Raw genomic sequence first — 20,239 nt, 5'->3', positions numbered from 1 at the left:
TGGTTTGTGTCTGTGTCACTGTCCATTTGTTCGTCTCTATTCTTGTACCACATTGTGTCCATCTTCTTCCTTCCCTCCCCACTTTCCTGCCCACTCTTCCACGGCCCTCTCCCTCGTTTCCTTTCCATCTTTTCCTTTCTCCCTCCAGGTCTTTATCCTTCCCCTCACTGCCCCTCCTTGCTCCTTCCCTCCTCCTCCTCTTTCTTCCCCCTCCTGCAAATCCCATTTCCACTCACCTCCCCTTCACCCCCTGCTCCTCAGCACTCTCCCGTCTCCTCCTCCTATCAATCTCAATTTCCCGTCCCTCTCCTCCTTTCCTTTTGCACTGCCATCATCCCATTGACTCTCCCGAGTTTGACTACACTCCATTAAACCAGCGCACCTTCCCACAGTCTCAGTCCCTCAGGGCAGGTCCAGGAGATAATTTGTGCCACCTAATTGGGAAGAAGGGGTCACATAGTCGAGCAATGCAGGCCAGGACTTTTTGTGAAATGGGTCGCAGTGGTTTGGAGACAAAGGCAGCTGTTTGTTTCGGGGTGGCGAGCTTTTGTTTGGAGCATTGAATAACCTGTGTGTATTACAGGGGAGGTGACCCCCGCTCACGGGTGCCTGGGAGACGAGGCGAAACCAGCAAGTGGCACCACCGACAAAGGGATGTCAACTGCCCAGGTCCACCCCTGCAGGCGGGCACCAGCAGGACAGAGCGAGACTGTGGCTTCCAACCCCGCGGGGTGCCCGGCGATGGTGACGGCCACCAACCAGCGGGCGAAGGACAATGAGGGCCCGCAGGATGAGCGCAGCCGGTACCAAGCACAGGTGCCGATCGAGGCGACGGAGGAGATCTACCTGACCCCGGTGCAGAGGAACTCCGACAGCTCGGAAAACGAGAAGCCCTTCCTCTCGCAGTCCAACGAGAACCGCATGTCCATCAGCTCGGATGTCGACTTTGCCCACTGCTTAACCCTGCCAGGGAACCCGAAGCCTTCGATCAGTGAGGAGGACGAAGAGCTCTCTTGCCTTTCCACGTCCCATAGCTGCTCACTGGCACGAACCTCGCTCAAGGCAGAGCAGCTGTTCCCGCGGACCTCAGTGAGCTCAGACAGTGCGCTGTCCTACGACTCGGTTAAATACACACTGGTTGTGGACGACAACATGCAGCTGGAGCTGGTGAGCCTAAAACACTGTTACTCAGGGTACAGCGATGACAGTGATTCAGCAACCGTCTACGACAACTGCATTCCGTCTCCGTACGAGTCTGCCATCGGAGAGGAGTATGAGGAGGGCGTGTTGAAGAGAGACTCGGTCTGTCTGTCAGAAGACTCCACACCAGAAGCAGATATTCCTTTCTCCAAGAAATTCCTCAATGTTTTTATGAGTGGAAGGTCAAGAACGTCCAGTAAGTAGCTTTAAGTTATTTCCTTTCCAGGGGAGTCAGGGAGTGACGGTGACTGAACCTGGAGATGTAAGCCATGCTCCAAGGTTGTGACAATGTGTGAAGAGGGGGTGGGAGGTTTTGATTTGATTTGATTTACTTTATCATTGTCACATGTATTAGAATACAGTTAAAAGTATTGTTTCTTGCGTGTTATGCAGATGAAGTACATAGAGAAGGTGTCAGAGATCCTGGCTACCAGTAACCTAAGGCACACTTAGTCTTTAATTACTTGTGCACAAGGAGAACTCCCCTCCTTCATCAAAATGGCTGGAGTGGTCCTGACGTTACAGAAAAACAATTTAGTAGTTATAGTCAATTACAGCAAATGACAAACAAGCATTTTGTTCATATCCTTCATTGTGATACATATTTGCCAATTAAATCCTGGCTTTTCACCCTTTCTCATTCGATGAAAATTTGACTTCTGCTAATCCTTAATTTGCATAGCATATCCCCATATCTCACCTTTGCTATTTGTTATGGGGAAAAAATCTACCCTTGCTCACCTTCCGGTGAAGGTCAAAAAGCAGAATGTTGTGAGGGCTATGCAAAAAGAAGATTAGTCTGAAAGCAGACCAGTTTCCTCCCACACTCCAAAGACATGCAGGTTAGGTTGATTGGCCATGTTAAATTGCCCCTTAGTGTCAGGGGGTTAGCAGGATAAATAAGTTGGGTCATGGGGAAAGGGCCAGGGTGGGATTGTGGTCGGTGCAATCTTGATGGACTGAATGGCCTCTTTCTGCACTGTAGTGATTCTATGATTCTAAGTATCATTACTATTGTAACATATAGGAAAGGTGGCAGCCAATTTGCACGCAAAAGTTCCACAATCGACAATGAGATAAATGATTGGTATTCCTGTTGAGGAAGGCATGCTGTCCAAGAATATAAGTCTATTCTTCTTCTTAGGCATTAACAACCCTATGGTGTTATTCGAATGCCTATTCACATACGCATTAACAACCCTATGGTGTTATTCGAATGCCTATTCACATACGCATTAACAACCCTATGGTGTTATTCGAATGCCTATTCACATACGCATTAACAACCCTATGGTGTTATTCGAATGCCTATTCACCTACGCATTAACAACCCTGTGGTGTTATTCAAATGCCTATTCACATACGCATTAACAACCCTGTGGTGTTATTCAAATGCCTATTCACATACGCATTAACAACCCTATGGTGTTATTCGAATGCCTATTCACATACGCATTAACAACCCTATGGTGTTATTCAAATGCCTATTCACATACGCATTAACAACCCTGTGGTGTTATTCAAATGCCTATTCACATACGCATTAACAACCCTATGGTGTTATTCGAATGCCTATTCACATACGCATTAACAACCCTATGGTGTTATTCGAATGCCTATTCACCTACGCATTAACAACCCTGTGGTGTTATTCAAATGCCTATTCACATATGCATTAACAACCCTATGGTGTTATTCGAATGCCTATTCACATACGCATTAACAACCCTATGGTGTTATTCGAATGCCTATTCACATAGACATTAACAACCCTATGGTGTTATTCGAATGCCTATTCACATACGCATTAACAACCCTATGGTGTTATTCGAATGCCTATTCACATACGCGTTAACAACCCTATGGTGTTATTCAAATGCCTATTCACATAGACATTAACAACCCTATGGTGTTATTCGAATGCCTATTCACATAGACATTAACAACCCTATGGTGTTATTCGAATGCCTATTCACATAGACATTAACAACCCTATGGTGTTATTCGAATGCCTATTCACCTACGCATTAACAACCCTATGGTGTTATTCGATGTGAATAAGCAGGGCCTCAGTTCAATGCAGCATTCCCTCAGTACTGAACATAAATGTCAGCCTAGACAATGTGTTCAAGTCCCAAGGGATGAAACTGTGTGAGATGTGCGTCATTGGTTCTCTTGGTGCGTACATTGTAATATGTACACCATTTGGCTGGTATAATTCTGAAGACAAGGCTATCACTGCAATTTCTTACGCTTATCTATAAACAAAAGGCTTGTATTTAAGTTATGCTTTTCATGACTATTGGTCATCTCAAAGTGCTTAATGGCCAGTGAAGAGCTGTTGTGTTTTAGGAAATGTAACAATCAATTGGCAGCAAACTCCCTCAAACAATATGACAGTGACTGGACAATCTGTTTCTGTGATGTCCACTGAGGTTTAAATACTGGCGAGAACACCAGGGAGAGATCCCGTGCTCTTTATGGAAATAGTTCCATGAGATGTTTGAGGGCAGCACAGTGACACAGTGGTTAGCACTGCTGCCTCACAGTACCAGGAACCCGGGTTTGATTCCAGCCTGGGGTCACTGTCTGTGTGGAGTTTGCACATTCTCCCTGTGTCTGCATGGCTTCCTCCGGGTGCTCCGGTTTCCCCCCACAGTCCAAGGATGTGCGGGTTAAGCTGATTGGCCATGCTAAATTGTTCCTTACTGTCAGGGGATTAGCAGGGTAAATATGTGGAGTAACGGGAATAGGACTATGGTCGGTGTAGACTTGATGGGCCAAATGGTCTCCTTCTGCGCTGTGGGGATTCTGTGATTGAGAGTGCATATTGGGCCTTAGTTTACTGTTCCCTTCAAGAAGGTAACATCTCAGACAATGCTGTACTGTACAATGCATTGAAGAGTCAGCCTTGTTTACTATAAGAAGTCTCACAACATCAGGTTATGTTCAGGTCTTGGAGTAGGGGAGCAGGACTTGAACCTGGAACTTTCTAGACTCCGAGAAAAAGCCATTATCAGTTGATCCATGGCTGGCACGTGTTCCTATGCCGGTGGGCACTCTGCTTTGACAATTTGGCACAGCCAAATGGCTATCCGGGCCACTTCAGAGGGTCAGAGTCAGCAATATTTATGTGGGACTGGAGTCATGTAAGAATAAAGGATGTGAGTGAGCCAACTGAGACTTTTGACTACAAGGTTGACATTGCTGTTTGTGTGAGTTTGTTGTGCACTAATTTATATTTCCTCCATTATAACACTTCAGAAGTATTTCATTGGCTATAAAGCACTTTGAGGTGTCCTGAGTTCATGAAATGTCTTTTTTATGAAATGCAAGGTCTTCCATTCAAGTTTCTTTTCAACTTTAGCACTAGAATTAATGAATGTAAAGGGAAGTCAGTTCCTATGTTGCTAGTTTTATTCACACATTGTTGGTCAGAGTGGAGTCTGGGTTCAGTTGAGCTTTGGAAGCACCCTGGAACTCCCTGGTGTGTCCTCAAATGGTTTCTTATCTGATTGTACCGATATGACCTCTCCTGCACTGCTCTCTCCTGACCTAGCTGTCCATAAAATCCAAATCATCCATAATTTTGCCATCCTGTCCTGTCCATGACACAGTTCGACTGGTCTTTCAACCAAACTTCATTGTCCTGTATCAGTCCATCATGCCGTCAAGGGATCAAATTGTCTTCCTCATCCACCTATCCTTACGGTGCCTCAGCACGCTTGGCCTCTGTGGCTTCACAAACTTAATGGCCCCTTCAGGTGCTTGGTCCCTGAGTCCTGTACACATTCCTTCGTCTTTGCCACCTTTTCCTGGCAGAGTCTTGAGCCAATTACTCTTTAGGACTTGACCTCCATACAGCTTGTTATAGAAACATAGAAATAGGATCAGGAATAGGCCATTCGATCTTCCAAGCCTGCTTTGCCATTCAGTACAATCTGATCCTGTAAGTCAACACCACACTCCCATGCTGCCCTCATACCACTTGATGCCTTCAGAATCTAGAAATCTATCGATTTCCTTCTTGTGGAGGTCAAATTCCACAGGTTCACCATCGTCCAAGTGAAGATCTTGCTCTGCATCTCACTCCTAAATGGCCTTTCCCAAATCCTGAGACTGTCATTCCTTATTCTAGATCCCATCCCCAGCCAGAAGAAACAACATCTTCATAGCCAGTCTGACCACCTCTGTTAGAATTTTATACATTTCAATTAAATCCTCTCTCATTCTTCTAAATTCCAGTGAATACAGGCCCTGTTGATCCAATCTCTCCTCATATGACAATCCTGCCATCACAGGAACCAGTCTGGTGAACCTTCGCTCTACTCCCTCTGTGGCATATACCCTTGATAAGTAGACCAAACTGCACACAATACTCCCCATGTGATCTCACAAAGGCCCTGTTCTCTCTATATTTTCATTCCCTTTGACCATGATTTCATTCAGTTCTCTACACTCACTCGAACAGGGTCAATGCTCAGCTCATGACAAACCTTGCAATTTGCTTTTATATTAAAGGTGCTATGTGTAAGTTAAGACATTTTCAAAGTTTAACTACTGATGTATGAGGAATGACAATGGCCAATTTGCACATGGCGAGATGCCACAAATGAAATGACTGCCCAGATGGTTTGATTTTTGGTGGTGTTGAATGAATATTGATCAGGAGACAGAAAATTCCCTGTTCCTTTTCAAATTGTTCTATGGGATCTTTTACGTCCACACTATATGGACAAATAAGAATAAACATTTTGGGCTGGACTTTCACTGAATTGGAATGATTTGGGAGCCCTTTAAAACCGTGAGTGGGTCCCAGTTCTGGGATTCCCAACCCCATTCCCAGGGTTTTCAATTTTTGGGAATACCTTTTAAAGGTTTCAGCTGGTTCTGATCATGAGCCCACATCTGGCACTCCCGACTTGGCCAGTTCCATGTTGGAAATAGGCATGTCCTCATCCTCTGCAATTTTCATCGAGTCAGGCCAGGTTTTCAAAGAGTCATGGGTTCATGGCTACTCAGGGGTTGGGACCAATAGCTTTAAAAAATCTTCCATTGTGTAGTCTAAGTTCAAAAGATTGTCCTTCTGCCCAACATAGACCCTTGCCAAGATATGTCCCCCACCCACCCACTACGGCCCCTCATACTTCCCATGCCAAGATTTGCCCCAAAACAGCCCTCATGTCTCTTCATGCCCCCCCATGCTTAGATATGCCCCCTAATTAACCTCCATGAACCACCATGCCACCCATGCCAAACAATGATATTTTTATTCACCCATAATACACTGCATAGAAACAATGAAACCTTTGGTAAAAGTAGGACTTTATTTTCAGGAAAGCTTTGCAAAAGCAGTTATTCATTGTATTTTTCATTTTCTTAAAAGAACCCCTTTTTAAATCAACCCAATAAAAGTGTCAAACAGCCTGATCCTTTAAAGTATCAGTAGCTAAAACTGCTAACACTTGAAACCACTTTATCTTGTGGAAATAAACATGGTGAAATTGACAGCTTAGATCAGAGATCCAGGTCTGTCAATCAAACAACGGTTTAACTGGTGCTCATTTTTCAGTATTTGAACATGCCACCAGAATTCTGGACTCTCAGCCAAGCCTCACTCTGTACACTTGGCTGAGGGTCTGTAGGAGTCATTTAGAACAAAGATATTTATAGCACAGGAACAGACCATCTGGCCCTCCAAGCTTGCACTGATCACACTGCCCAACTGAACTAAAACCCCCTACCCATCTGGGGACCATATCTCTCTATTCCCATCCTATTCATGTATTTGTCCAGATGCCCTTTAAAAGTCACTATCATATCCAATTCCACTACTTCCCCTGGCAGCGAGTTGCAGGCACTCACTACCCTCTGTGTAAAAAAAACTTGCCCCTTGCACTTTAAACTTATTCCCCCTGGGAAAAAGCTCTGACTATCCACTCTGCCCAGGCCCCCATAATCTTGTAGACTTCTATCAGGTCTCCCCTCAACCTCTGTCACTCCTGTCAGAACAAACCACGTTTCTCCAACCTCTCCTCATTTAGGAGGGGAGTGGGAGGCATACCTTGGTTTCAGGGCATGAGAGGCTGACCTGTTTTGGGCTGTACCTTGACTTGGGGGCATAAGGGCCAGAGGGTTTGTCTGGGGGCATAGCTTGGCATGGGTTGTATTAGAGGCCAGATGAGGTGGGTGGGTGAGATGAGGTGGGGTGGATGATAGGCATGGTTGAAGCGTGGAGAGTGTGTTGGGAGGGTGGGGGAGGGAGGATAAGATCATACGAGCCTTTCTGTTATTATTATAACTGGGACAATGCTCCACAGCACAGAGCAAGTCCTCTAAATAACACACCCCCACACCCAGCAACTTCCTCTGAACTTTTCCCCAGGTTGGCTGGCCCAACCCCAGCCCTTGTCCTGGGTGCTTTCCCAAGATGAGCGGGAATTTTCCTGACTCCTTCCACTACCCACCTCGAGGATAAAAACCCAGCCCTTCCTCCGAGACACAGCAGCTTCAGTAATGCATCATTCTTTGCAATAATGAGGCATCCTCTACAAATAAAGCATCATTCCCTCCAGCCACACATCATGCTGACTTGGAGCCACCTCACAATTCCTTCACTATTTCTTTGTCAAAACCCTACTCGAATAGCGCTGTATCTGCTGTTATGGTTCAGGTCAGAAACTCCAAAGTATTTTATGAAGCCCACCTGGACCATAAGTTTTGCATCTTGAATTTGGCTAGGATAAGCATGATATGTTCCACTTCAGGTGTGATTCAAAAGACCCACTAGGGAGCATTTATCAAACAAAGTTTATTTAAGAATATAGTTAACGTGTATAGTAAGAAAATTAGCAAGACCTTTTATCAATTCCAAACAAGAAATAAAACAACCACTATAATGTATAACTCTTAAATGAATATCTCTAATGTGTTCAAATTAAAACCAAAACCCATGGACAACAAAAACTCTTTTTACAGTTTTAAAACAGCTCACACGATAATGGAAAGTTGAATCCCTTATTTGAAGTCTGCAGTTCTCTGGATTCACTCATAAGAACATAAGAACATAAGAAATAGGAGCAGGAGTAGGCCATCCAGCCCTTTGAGCCTGCCCCGCCATTCAATAAGATCATGGCTGATCTGTCGCTGCTCAGTTCCACTTTCCCGCCCTCTCCCCATAACCCTTAATCCCCTCTCCTATCAAAAACCCATCAACCCGTGTCTTAAAAATATTTAGCGAGGCAGCCTCCACCACTTCAACGGGCAGAGAATTCCAGAGATTCACCACCCTTTGAGTAAAGAAGTTCCTCCTCAACTCCGTTCTAAACCGCCTCCCCTTTTATCTTGAGGCTGTGCCCCCTAGTCCTACTGTCTTTTTTGAGCAGGAAGAGTCTTTCCACTCCAAACAGTTTGAAGACAACACAGCTTCCCAAAGCACCCAAGGGACTCTGGTCCAGATTTTCAGAAACCAACAGACAAACCAAGAGACTCTGGTCCAGAAACCAACAAAATTTTCAAAATAATAGGGAGGGAGGGAAAACACTTCTTTTTCGCTTGCTGTCCATTCTAAAACCCAATTCTAACTTGTAGCTCCAAACTGAAACTGAAAATGAAATCCCTGTCACCTAAGCTGCCCAGTTTTTTTCTCCTCCCAACAATGACATCACCTGAGGCTGTGAGCATGAATTTTTAAAAAGACTCTTAAAGATACGCTAACACTGCACCACACCACACTGACTGCAATGATTCATGAAAGTGGTGTCCAACCACCCCCTCAATGACAGTTGGATGTGGTGAATAAATGACGACCCTGCCAATGATGCCAACATGCTGAGAATGTTTTAAGAAAGGCACAGTGCTACAGATAGCCCAGTGGGTTTATCCATTGAGTATCTTAGTCTTAAGGAAGATGTCAGAATTGATGCTTCAGCTTCTGTTGTATTAGCCATTCCCAGCCAAGGTGGCAAGAGAGATCTAGCAGGTTTCAGCTTCATCCCGGAATGAAGTGCTCATGTGAGCGTCAAAGCGAGGACCTTATCAAGCCCAACATTTTCTCTTATTCATTTAGAAGATGTGGTTATCGCTGCCAAGATCAGTATTTAATGCCCATCCTTGAGAAGCTACATCTGAGTGACTTGTTCAGTCATTTCAGAGGGCAGTTAAATGTTAACCACATTGCTGTGGGTCTGGAGTCACATATAGATCAGGAACAGATTTCCTTCCACGAAAGACATTAATGATTCAGATGGGGGTTTTGGGCAGTCCAGGGAGGTTCGTGCCTTAATGTTCTCTCCACTCACATTGCCTGTACCTTTAAGACTGGATTAGCTGTAAAGACTCATATTTCATTCATTATTCATGTAAATTAAGTTTGTGTCTTTGTGGCCTGTTTGTGATCAGAACTCCCACCCATCTGAAGAAGGGACAGCCTGTTCCGAAAGCTTGTGGTGTTTGCTACAAATAAACCTGTTGGACTTTAAGCTGATGTTGTGAGACTTCTTTCTGTTTTAACTACAATCTAGCCAGACCCTATTCCTTTAACCCCACATATTTAACCTGCTAATCCCCTGACACAAGGGTCAAATTGGCATGGCCAACTAATCTAACCCGCACATCATTGGACTGTGGAAGGAAACTGGACCATCCAGAGGAAACCCAGCAGACACGGGATGAACGTGCAAACTCCCCATAGACAGTGACCTGAGGCTGGAATTGGACCCTGGTCCCTGGCACTGTGAGGCAGCAGTGCTAACCACTGTGCCACCATGCTGCTTTCAAGTCACTTCTTACTGTTGTAAACTCCAGTGGATACAAGCCTAGCCTGTCCAACCTTTCCTTGTAAGATAACCCACCCATTCCATAAGATCCTGTGTGCCGCCCCTTGGCACAGTGGCGCAGTTTCTTTATTTGCAAACAAAGTTTTAGAAGATCATTCTATCAGGGGTTGATCTAGCTGGATTTCAACCCTAGCATAACACTTTGCCAGAGTGGAGTACCATCATTGAACAAGCCCCTATCATGTTGATGGGCCAATCTACAAACACACCTCTCATTCAGAAGGACCCTGGAAAGGCATGTAGAACCCTATTGATATTTGCTCATTTATTTGATGAACCTGTGTGTGGGTGCATGTGGAGCAACAAGGACAGACGTATCCTCAGGATATGATCTAAGGGTAGCACAGTGGCACAGTGGTTAGTATTGCTGCCTCACAATGCCAGGGACCTGCAGTCGATTCCAGCTTTGGGTGACTGTGTAGAGTTTGTACATTCTCCCTGTTTTACTCCTACAATCCAAAGATGTGCAGGTTGGATGGATTGGCCATACTAATTTGCCCCTTAGTATCCAAAGATGTTTACGTTAGATGGATCAGCCATGGTAAATGCACGGGGTTATGGGGATAGGGCAGAGGAGAAGGCTTGGGTGGGATGCTCATTCAGAGAAGTGGGGTAGACTTGATTGGTGAACGGCCTCCTTCTGCACTGTAGGGATTCTATGGTGTAATTTACCATTTGTGCCAAGTATTTCCTAATTACAAGCATCCTGTTTCGATGCTCGGATGCAATGTGGGCACACGTTGATTACAATTCCATTAGGGGTGTCCCCTCCAATTACAGAAGAGTTACCTCCAGTAGATGAAGGGTCAGATATTGCCTGTATTTCTGCTTTCTTCCCACATGAGTGGGATGTTCTCCTTGAGCAAAGAAGACCAAGCAGGGTTTTGAGAAAGGTGTTTGAAACCATGAAAGGTTTGGATTATTGTTTCTAACGGCTGAAGGGTCAACAACCAGAAGGCACAGAGTGGGGTGACAGACTAAGGAACCAGAAACAATATGAGGGAAGACCTTTTTATGTAACAAGTCCGGAGGATTTGAGATTGACACTGATTTGACACTGCCTGATGGGGTGGTGGAAACAGATTCAATAATAGTCTTCAGAAAGGAATTTGATTAATACTGGAACTAATAAAATATTACAGGGATCTGAGGAAAGAATGAGAGAGTGGAAATAACTTGATTGCTCTTCGGAAGAACAGGGGCGGCACGGTGGTACAGTTGTCAGCACTGCTGCCTCACAGCTCCCAGCGGTCCAGGTTCAATTCCAGCCTTGGTGATTGTGTGGAGTTTGCACGTTCTCCCTATGTCTGTATGGATTTCCTCCAGGTGCTCAGGTTTGCTCCTACAGTCCAAATACGTGTGGGTTAGTCTGATTGGCCATGCTAAATTGCCCCTTAATGTCAGGGGGATTAGATGAATTAATTTGTGGGGATACTGGGATAGGACAGGACCTGGGTGAGATTGTTGGCAGTGCAGGCTCGATGGGCCAAATGGCCTCCTTCCGCACTTTAGATTCTTTGAATCTATGACTAGGTGTGGACTTGATAGGCCCAATGGCTTCCCTCTGCTCTGTCCAATCTAAGATTTGTCAGAGCTATTATAACCAAAGCCTCTCTCACTCCTTGCAGTGCCAATAAGAAGACCATTCTTCTAGCCTAATGCAACCTGATTATGAATGATACCAAGCCTGACAGCTAGGGATGTAGAATAAGCACAAGTAAAAACCACTCCTCGCTTATCCCAAAGGAGTCTGGTGGAAATGATAATCTGAGAAGCCGGAGAGGGGCGGGAGATGATTTTTCATCATCTTCATGAAATATGACTGATAGTACTTAAAGCTGTTAAGGGATATGGGCAAAGATGGGTAGCTTTAACAGATTCAAGGGGTTTAGTGGTCTCCTACTTTTCTGATGTTGTCAAGGCCAAATTGCCTGTTGAATAGTGGCTTCCTTTCCAAACTGCAGCAGTCCTTATCGTATCAGTATTCCATCAACGGTTTTAGGTGTTTTCACATTTTATTTTGTGTGTATGCTAGTGCAGGTTCTCCAAATAGAGTTCCCTACCCTAATCCCATTGAGCTGCCTTCTAAACACTTCCTATTCAAATGCTTCCACATTTGATCTCTGCCTCAATAGTCAATGCGGCAAAATCCTCTCACCCACATGGTGGCACAGTGGTTTAGCACTGCTGCCTCACAACACCAGGAATCTGGGTTCAATTCTGGCCTTGGGTGACTGCCAGTGTGGAGCTGGCACATTCTCCCTGGATCTGCGTGGGTTTCCTCCAAGTGCTCTGGTTTCCTCCCACTGTCCAAAGATGTGCAGGTTAGATGGATTGGCCATGCCAAAGTGCTCTTTAGGCCTAAAGAAGTGCAAGTTAGGTAGGATGCATGATGGATAGGGCAGAGGGGAACAGTAGGCCTTCTGCAGAGTCAATGCAGATTTGATGGGCCAAATGGCCGCCTCCTGCACTGTAGGGATTCTGCGGTCAGTTTAAAACACAAAATTGCCCATAACGTTACCCACACTCCCACACCTCCCCCTGGCGCACACTCATATATGATTGTGTATCTACCTGTAATGCACTAGAAGAAAATGAAGGTGTTCTATTGCAGGCAGATGTTAGATACAGAGTGGAGTGAAGGATGACAGAGGTATAAAGAAATACTGGCAAACGGTGTGCGAGTCAAATGAGGTACAGGACTAGGCCAAAGTATACCTTACAAAGAAAGCAGCATCCCACCTGCCAACTATGACTGATATAAAAACTGTTTTTGACAGGGCAGCACAGTAGCACAGTGGTTAGCACTGCTGCTTCACAGCTCCAGCAACCCGGGTTCAATCCCTGGCTTCGGTCACTGCCTGTGCGGAGTTTGCACCTTCTCCTCGTGTCTGCGTGAGTTTCCTCTGGGTGCTCCAGTTTCCTCCCATAGTCCAAAGATGTGTGCGTTAGGTTGATTGGCCGTACTCAAATTGCCATTAGTGCCCTGAGATGCATAGGTTAGAGGGATTGGTAGGATATGGGATTGGGGCCTGGGTGGGATTGTGGTCGGTGCTGACTCGATGGGCTGAAGGGCCTCTTTATGCACTGTAGAGTTCTATAGAACATACAACACTACAGCCCCATACTGGCCCTTCGGCCCTCGATGTTACGCCAACCAGTGGAACGAATCTAATGACCCTCTAACCTAAACTATTCCAATGTTATCCATATGCCTATCCAATGACCATTTGAACACCCTTAAAGTTGGCGAGTCCACAACTGCTGCAGGCAGGGCATACCACGCCCTTACTACCCTCTGAGTAAAGATGATTCTGGTTTTATATCATCATGGGATTGAAAATAGTTTCAGTATGGCCTAAACTGGATTAACTGTTTTTTTTATTTCTGGTTATTTTTTGTGGGATCTTGTTCTGCGTAGATTGCTTACTGTGTTTGCCTAGATAGCAACAATGACTGCACTTCAGAAGTAATTAATTACGTGTGATTTTGGGACCTGAATTATGATTAAAAAGTATTATATAAATAGAAGTTTACTGATTGATTTTTAAGTGGGTGTTAATTATTTCTCATTTCAAGATTTGCTTTCATTGAATACATTTATATTGCAATGCGTCAGCGTTTATGCTAATGTTGCTCTCTGTGTGGTATTTTAATGGTAGGTGGGAGGTGGAATTTAATCTAGCCCATTGAAATATTTCTTCAGAGACCGGTATCCCCTCACCAGATTCTCTCTTTTTCTACAATCTCAATTCCTAAGAGTGCTTCAGTACAAAGTCTAAGAGGCACTGTGGCACAATGGTTAGCACTGCTGCCTCACAGTGCCAGGGACGCAAGTTCAATTCTGGCCTCGGGTATCTCTCTGTGTGGAGTTTGCATGTCCTCCCAGGTTTCCTCCAGGTGCTCCAGTGTTCTCCCACAGTCTGAAAGAGATGCAGGTTAGATTGATTGGTCATGTGAATTTTCGCTTCACTTCGGGGGATTAGCAGGGCATAAAACGTTGGGTCATGGATTGCAGTCAGTGCGAACTCGATGGGCTGAAAGGCCTCCTTCTGCCCTATAGGGATTATATGAAAGTCAGAGTCGGGAATGCCGGAGGACCTGACACTCCCATATTTATGTGTCGGTGAGGTTCCCCGATTGGAAATTGTGACCTCAATCAGGGAGCTCATACTCTAACAGGCCAAATTCATGGGCCTCGTGGAAGCCAATACACCAGTAATGATGGTGGCTGAGCCCAGTAAATCGCAAAGGAAGTTGCATGACAGTTTGCTGGTGGTGGGAAAGTCTCCTGCAATTAAGCCAGAGGCAGAAAGGGGAAAATATTCACCACTTGCCTACTCCCCATGGGAGTCAATTAGACTCATTAATGAGCCACTTGATAGCAATTATCACTGAGTCACCAGAATTTGGTTCAGGGATTAAATGGAAGTCACATGGCTCTCCCATCCTCCGTGATGCCATCCAGCAGGAGAAGCACTCAGTTCCCGATTGAGGGACACAGCTTTGGGAAGGGAGGGGCTGCTGCAAGCCAGTCATTTCCCCTGCCTCCAAATTCCCTTCTCTCCCTGTGACCTCCTCACTCATCGGGGAGTGGAATTTTCTCTCCCAGTGTCTTAATTCCTGTGGGAAACACAACACTGGCCAGTTAAATGCTTGATGGGCACTTAACTTCACTGGGCTCCCCCAGTGGGTCACCCCCGTGGAAATGACGAGGGGCTCCCACTTCTTCTCCAACTCACCCTCATTAAATCCCAGCCACTGTGTACTTAAATTGGACTAAAAATTCCGTTAAAATGGTGAATGTCATGGTGCATGGTTATCTGCTGATGTCACTGACATTAATTCCAGGACTGAATTTTAACTCCATTGGACTGTCCAGAAATGGAGTGACTGAGTTGCTGAATTACATTCCTACCCCTTCCCCTGCCTTTTTATAAAGTAATTCTTGGGAGGTGGGCATCATGACATTTGACGTCCATTCCTGGTTGCCACGAGAAGGTGAGGATGGGCCACCTTGAGCTGCGGCAACCCTCTGAGAGAAAAAATTGTCTCCGAATCTCTGTCTTAAATGAGTGACACTTTATTTTTAAATTGTGAGCCTTAGTTCTAGATTTTCCCACAAGAGGAAACTTCCTCTCCACACCCACCCTGTCAATATCCCTCAGAATCTTATATGTTTCAATCATGTCGCCTCTTACGGTTATGGCTCAGGTTAGAAACCGCAAAGTGTTTTATGGAGCCCGCCTGAACCATAAATTTTACACCTTGAATTTGGCTGGAATAAGCATGATATGTTTCACTTCAGGTATGATTCAAGTGATCCATTAGGGAGCTTTTATCAAACAAAGTTTATTTAAGAATATAGGTAATATGTATAGTAAGAAAATTAAGAAGAACTTTCATCAATTACAAACAAAAAAGCAAAATAACTATTATAATGTATAATCCGTAATGAATATCTCTAAATGTGTTCCAATTCAAACCAAAATCTAAAGAAAAAAGCCTTTAAATAGATTTGTCACTGCATAGGCTAAAGTTCACATAATACTGGAATCCAGTTCCCTGGGTTGAATGCTGATTTCAAATGATCTTGAAAACTCAGAGCTGCTTGTAGTCATCAGCTCCTCAAAACACCAAAAACATAGTTTATTTACTGCACATTGGCAACAAGCCTTCCTTCCAGCTAACTATTAAAACTTTCAAAGCAAAATAGAGAGAATCTTCTCTCAACTATGCCTCTAACACAGCAGCCAACACAAAACTAAAAATAACCCTCATCACCTGACCGGCACACAGCTTTTTATGTCCTCCCACTAATGATATCACCTAAGGCTGTGAGCACGATTTTTTAAAAAAATCTTCTTAAAGGGAGGCTAACATCACACTCTTCTAAACTCCAGTGAATACATGCCTAGCCTGAACAACCTTTCCTCATAAAATAACCCACCCATTCCATGTATTAGTAAACTTGGGTAATGGAATGGCAGCTTAACATTTTAGGATACAGATGTTTTAGGCAGAATAAAGGGTTGGGGAAGATGCATTACTGGTTAAAGAGAATATCACAGCTGTACTGCGGGACAACACCTTGGAGGGCTCATACAACGAGGCGATGTGGATACAGCTCAGGAATAGGAAGGTTGAAGTCACAATGTTGGGGATTTACTACAGGCTGCCCGACAGACAGCGGGAGGTAGAGGAAAAGGTGTGGAGACAGATTTTACCAAAATCTGTAAAAGTAACAAGGCTGTTGTAGTGGGAGATTTTAACTTCCCCTATATTGACTGGGACTCACTTAGTGCTAGAGGTGTGGATGGGGCAGAGTTTGTAAAGAGTGTCCAGGAGGACTTCTTGAAACAATTTCTGGCTTGGGTCACTGTCTGTGTGGAGTCTGCACATTCTCCCCAAGCGTGGGTTTCCTCCAGATGCTCTAGTTTTCTCCCACGGTCTGAAAGATGTGCTGGTTAAGTTGCATTGTCCCGAATAGGTGTTGAAGTGTGGCAACTAGGGGAACTTCATAGTAGCTTCATTGCAGTGTAAATGTAAGACTTAGTTGTGTCTAATAAATAAACTTTTAATGCATTTTGGAAGGTCTAATGCAGATGGGAAATATACAGTAAATGGCAGAACCCTTAAGAATATTGATATGCAAAGGGGTCTGGGTGTACAGGTAACAGGTCACTGAAAGTGGCAATGCAGGTACAGAAGGTAGTTAAGAATGTGTATAGCACGTTTGCCTTCATTGGCCGGGGCAAGTCATTTTGCAGCTTTACAGAACCTTAGTTAGGCCGCCCTTGGAATATAGTGTTCAATTCTGCTCGCCACGCGACCAGGAGGATGTGGAGACTTTGGAAAGGGTACAGAAAAGATTCACTAGGATGTTGCCTGGTATGGAGGGCATTAGCTGTGAGGTGAAGTTGGAGAAACTTAATTTGTTCTTACTAGAATGACAGAGGTTAAGTAACGACCTGATAGAAGTTAACATGATTATGAGGGGCATGGACCCAGTAGCTGGCCGGAAGCTTTTTCCTAGGATGGAATAGTCAATTACTAGGAGGCATAGATTTAATGTGCGAGGGGCAAGGTTTAAAGATGTACGAGGCAAGTTTTTTACACAGAGGGTGGTGGGTGCCTGGAACTCGCTGCCGGGGGAGGTAGTGGAAGCAGATATGTTACTGATTTTTAAGGGGTGTCTTGACAACTGCACAAATAGGATGGGAATAAAGGGATCTGGTGCCTGGAAAAGCAGGGCGCTTTATTTGAGTTGGACAGCATGGTTTGTGCAGGCTTTTGGAGGGCTGAAGGGCTTGTTCCTGTGCTGTAATTTTCTTTGTTCTAAACCTTCTCTGAACTGCTTCTAATGTTTTTATATCTTTGCTTAAATAAGGAAATCAATACTTTACACAGTTCTCCAGCTGTGTGCTGTCAGCAGTATCCTACACAACTGAAACATAACCTCCCTACTTTTGTATTCAATTCCCAACACTATCAATGATAACATCCTATTAGCTTTCCTAATTATTGTCAGCCTGCTGTCTCGCTTAGGAAGGCAATAGAGAGTCAACTGCATTGTTTGGACTGGAGTCACATATCAGACAGGATTGAGTAAGGACAGGTTTCCTTAATTAAAGAGACATAGTGAATCATATGAGTTTTTTCATTACTCCACCAGCTTTAAAGTCATTTTTACCAAGACCAACTTTGCATTTCAGATCACTTGAACTGAATTTACTTCTCAGATTTCCTCAATGGGATTTGAACTTGCCTTCTCTGGATTATCAGTTCAGTAATATTACCTCAGCAGCCATGAAAGCTAACTTGCATATAGTCATGGACAAATTGGCACAGTTTATATGTGACCACTTCCATCATGAATGTCATGGGCTTCTGGTCTACTCTCTTTCTGTGATTGGCTGATACAGCATCAGTACAGATTTTGTGCTTGTCTGATAATTGCAGCAGACATCTACACTGAACTTGGGGGGATGACAGGGGAGAGCATCCAGAGTATACTACAAAGAGGGCAGTGAGAAAACTAAAATTGACTGCCAATAAATACATCTTTTAAGGTCACATGTAGTTTGACCACATTGAGTACAGCTCACGCATAATACATTGTATGATAAGAGCAATGGGTGAGGGAACTGAAGAATAACTTGGAAAGAAAGGACATGAATTTACAGAATAGAATCCCTACACTGCAGAAGGAGGCCATTCAGCCCATCAAGCCTGCACTGACAACAATACCCCCCAGGCCCTATCCCTGTAACCCCACTATCTACCCTGTTGATCTCCCTGACACCAAAGATCAATTTAGCATGGCCAATCCACCGAACCTGCACCTCCCTCTGATTGTGGGAGGAAACTGGAGCACCCACAGGAAAGCCACGCAGACAATGTGCATACTCCATACAGACAGTCACCCAAGCTGGGAATCTAACCTACACTGTGAGACAGCAGCACTAATCACTGTGCCATCGACATAGTGTCTTTTACCACCTCCCAAACTCCTCCATAAGGCACAGAAAGGAGTTTTGAAAAGCAATCACTATTGTAACAGAGGAAAACACAGCAGCTCTTCTGCACGTGGCAATGTCTCACAACATTTCTAAGTCTGGTTCAAGACTTAGAAATGGTCTGGTTGATTCGAACAATATAGAGAATTCCCCTGCTTTTCTTCAATGTAAGTTCACATGAGAGGCAGACAGACCTCAGTTTGTTTTATTTGTTTGTCTGTTTGTATGTCTATCCAGCTAGCTCTAGATCTCTGTCTGTCGGTTTGCCTTGTTAGCGACACTCGATCCCATGAAAGAGTATCAGGACCATGTGCTCCTTAAGGACCTTTTCTCACCCAGCCTCAATTTTTACGCTGGCGGGTGGATAATAGATACTGGGAGGAAAAGTTATGGTGATGAGGCAGGAAAGTGGAGTGGAGGATTATCATATCAAATCAGTCTCTGAACGGCAGAGCTGACTCAATAAGCCGAATGGCCTTCCTCTGACCCCCACAGGGCCTAAAGCCAAGTCCTCAGGTTTGGGAAGCCAGACGGAAGTAAAACTGTCAACGATAGTGAAGCTTTCAAGACATGGGCCAGAATTAGCATCCCCACTGACTGCTGCAGGCTTAAAGCTGCTATTTCACACTCAGGGAGAGGGGGGAGGGCTGAAGCCACCTTTGGACTGGTGTGACCCTCCCACTGGGCCCAGTGATCTCTGGAACTCCCTTGACACCGCCACCATCTCTGCCCACACCCTCCCCAAACCTACCCCCCTCCCGGAGAGGCCACTGTCCCTCCTCAGAGCACCCCCAGGCCTTCCCTACCCAGCCTCCAGCCACACACACACACACACATACACACATTCCTGCTCCCCCCACCACCTCTCACTGGCCAATCTGATTGGCTGACAGCTCTCCAAGGCCGGACCTCCTCCAGGTGATGGGCAGAAGCCCCGCCTTCTGTCAGTCAATGCTGGTTAGAGTGTGAAATAGCAGCATTAAGCCTACTGGAGTCCATGGGGATGTTAATTCTGGCCCATATGTTGAAAGTTTCACTATCATTGACAGCTTCACTTCTGTCTGGCTTCCCAAACCTTCTTGACAAATGTTGTGGGCACTTTAATTCCCCTCCTCTCGCTTCCCACAGCCATCAGAATTTCTCAAAGCGCTCAGGATGGGCTAGTGAAGGGGTGGAACCCACTCTAAACCCATCCCAAATCCTTCCCAAGTTACATGCAGAATTTATCAGCTCATACAACTTGCTTCTGTCTGCTTCACGGTGTGTGAAGCCTGAAGTTGGCCCATGCAAGTGTTTCATGTGTGAAAATCTCTCTGCGATGTTGCAAAGTATTATCACAAACGCAAAGGTTTGTGCCTTTTCCCACTTTCTCCAGTTAGTGACGACGTCCACCAGTCAAAGATTGAGAATCTGCTTGTGTTGGTGTATCATAGAAGATAGGAGCAGGAGGAGGCCATTTGGCCTTTCCAGCCTGTTCTGCCATTCATCACAATCATGGCTGATCGTCCAACTCAGTAGCCTAATCCTGCTTTCTCCCCAATGTCCTTTGATCCCGTTCACCCCCAAGTGCTATATCCAGCCGCCTCTTAAAATATTCAATGTTTTGGCATCAATTACTTCCTGTGATAGTGAATTCCACAGGCTCGCCACTCCTTGGGTGAAGAAATGTCTCCTCACCTCCAT

The 20,239-nt window shown here is 44.9% G+C and overlaps 1 protein-coding gene across 3 annotated transcripts in view; it reads left to right on the top strand.

Moving 5' to 3' along the window:
• Window positions 1–20,239, top strand: part of mapk8ip1b (mitogen-activated protein kinase 8 interacting protein 1b) — a 173,190-nt gene that overhangs the window by 127,162 nt on the left and 25,789 nt on the right. For all 3 annotated transcript variants that reach the window (XM_080191559.1, XM_080191558.1, XM_080191560.1), the window contains one exon: window positions 584–1,396. In XM_080191559.1, coding sequence (XP_080047685.1) covers window positions 584–1,396 — 813 coding nt within the window. The remainder of the gene's footprint in view (window positions 1–583; window positions 1,397–20,239) is intronic.

This window comes from Carcharhinus amblyrhynchos, chromosome 6, assembly GCF_965287045.1.
Source record: "Carcharhinus amblyrhynchos chromosome 6, sCarAmb.v2.hapA, whole genome shotgun sequence".
Lineage (NCBI taxonomy): Eukaryota > Metazoa > Chordata > Chondrichthyes > Carcharhiniformes > Carcharhinidae > Carcharhinus > Carcharhinus amblyrhynchos.
This window is presented reverse-complemented; position numbering and strand designations above follow the sequence as displayed.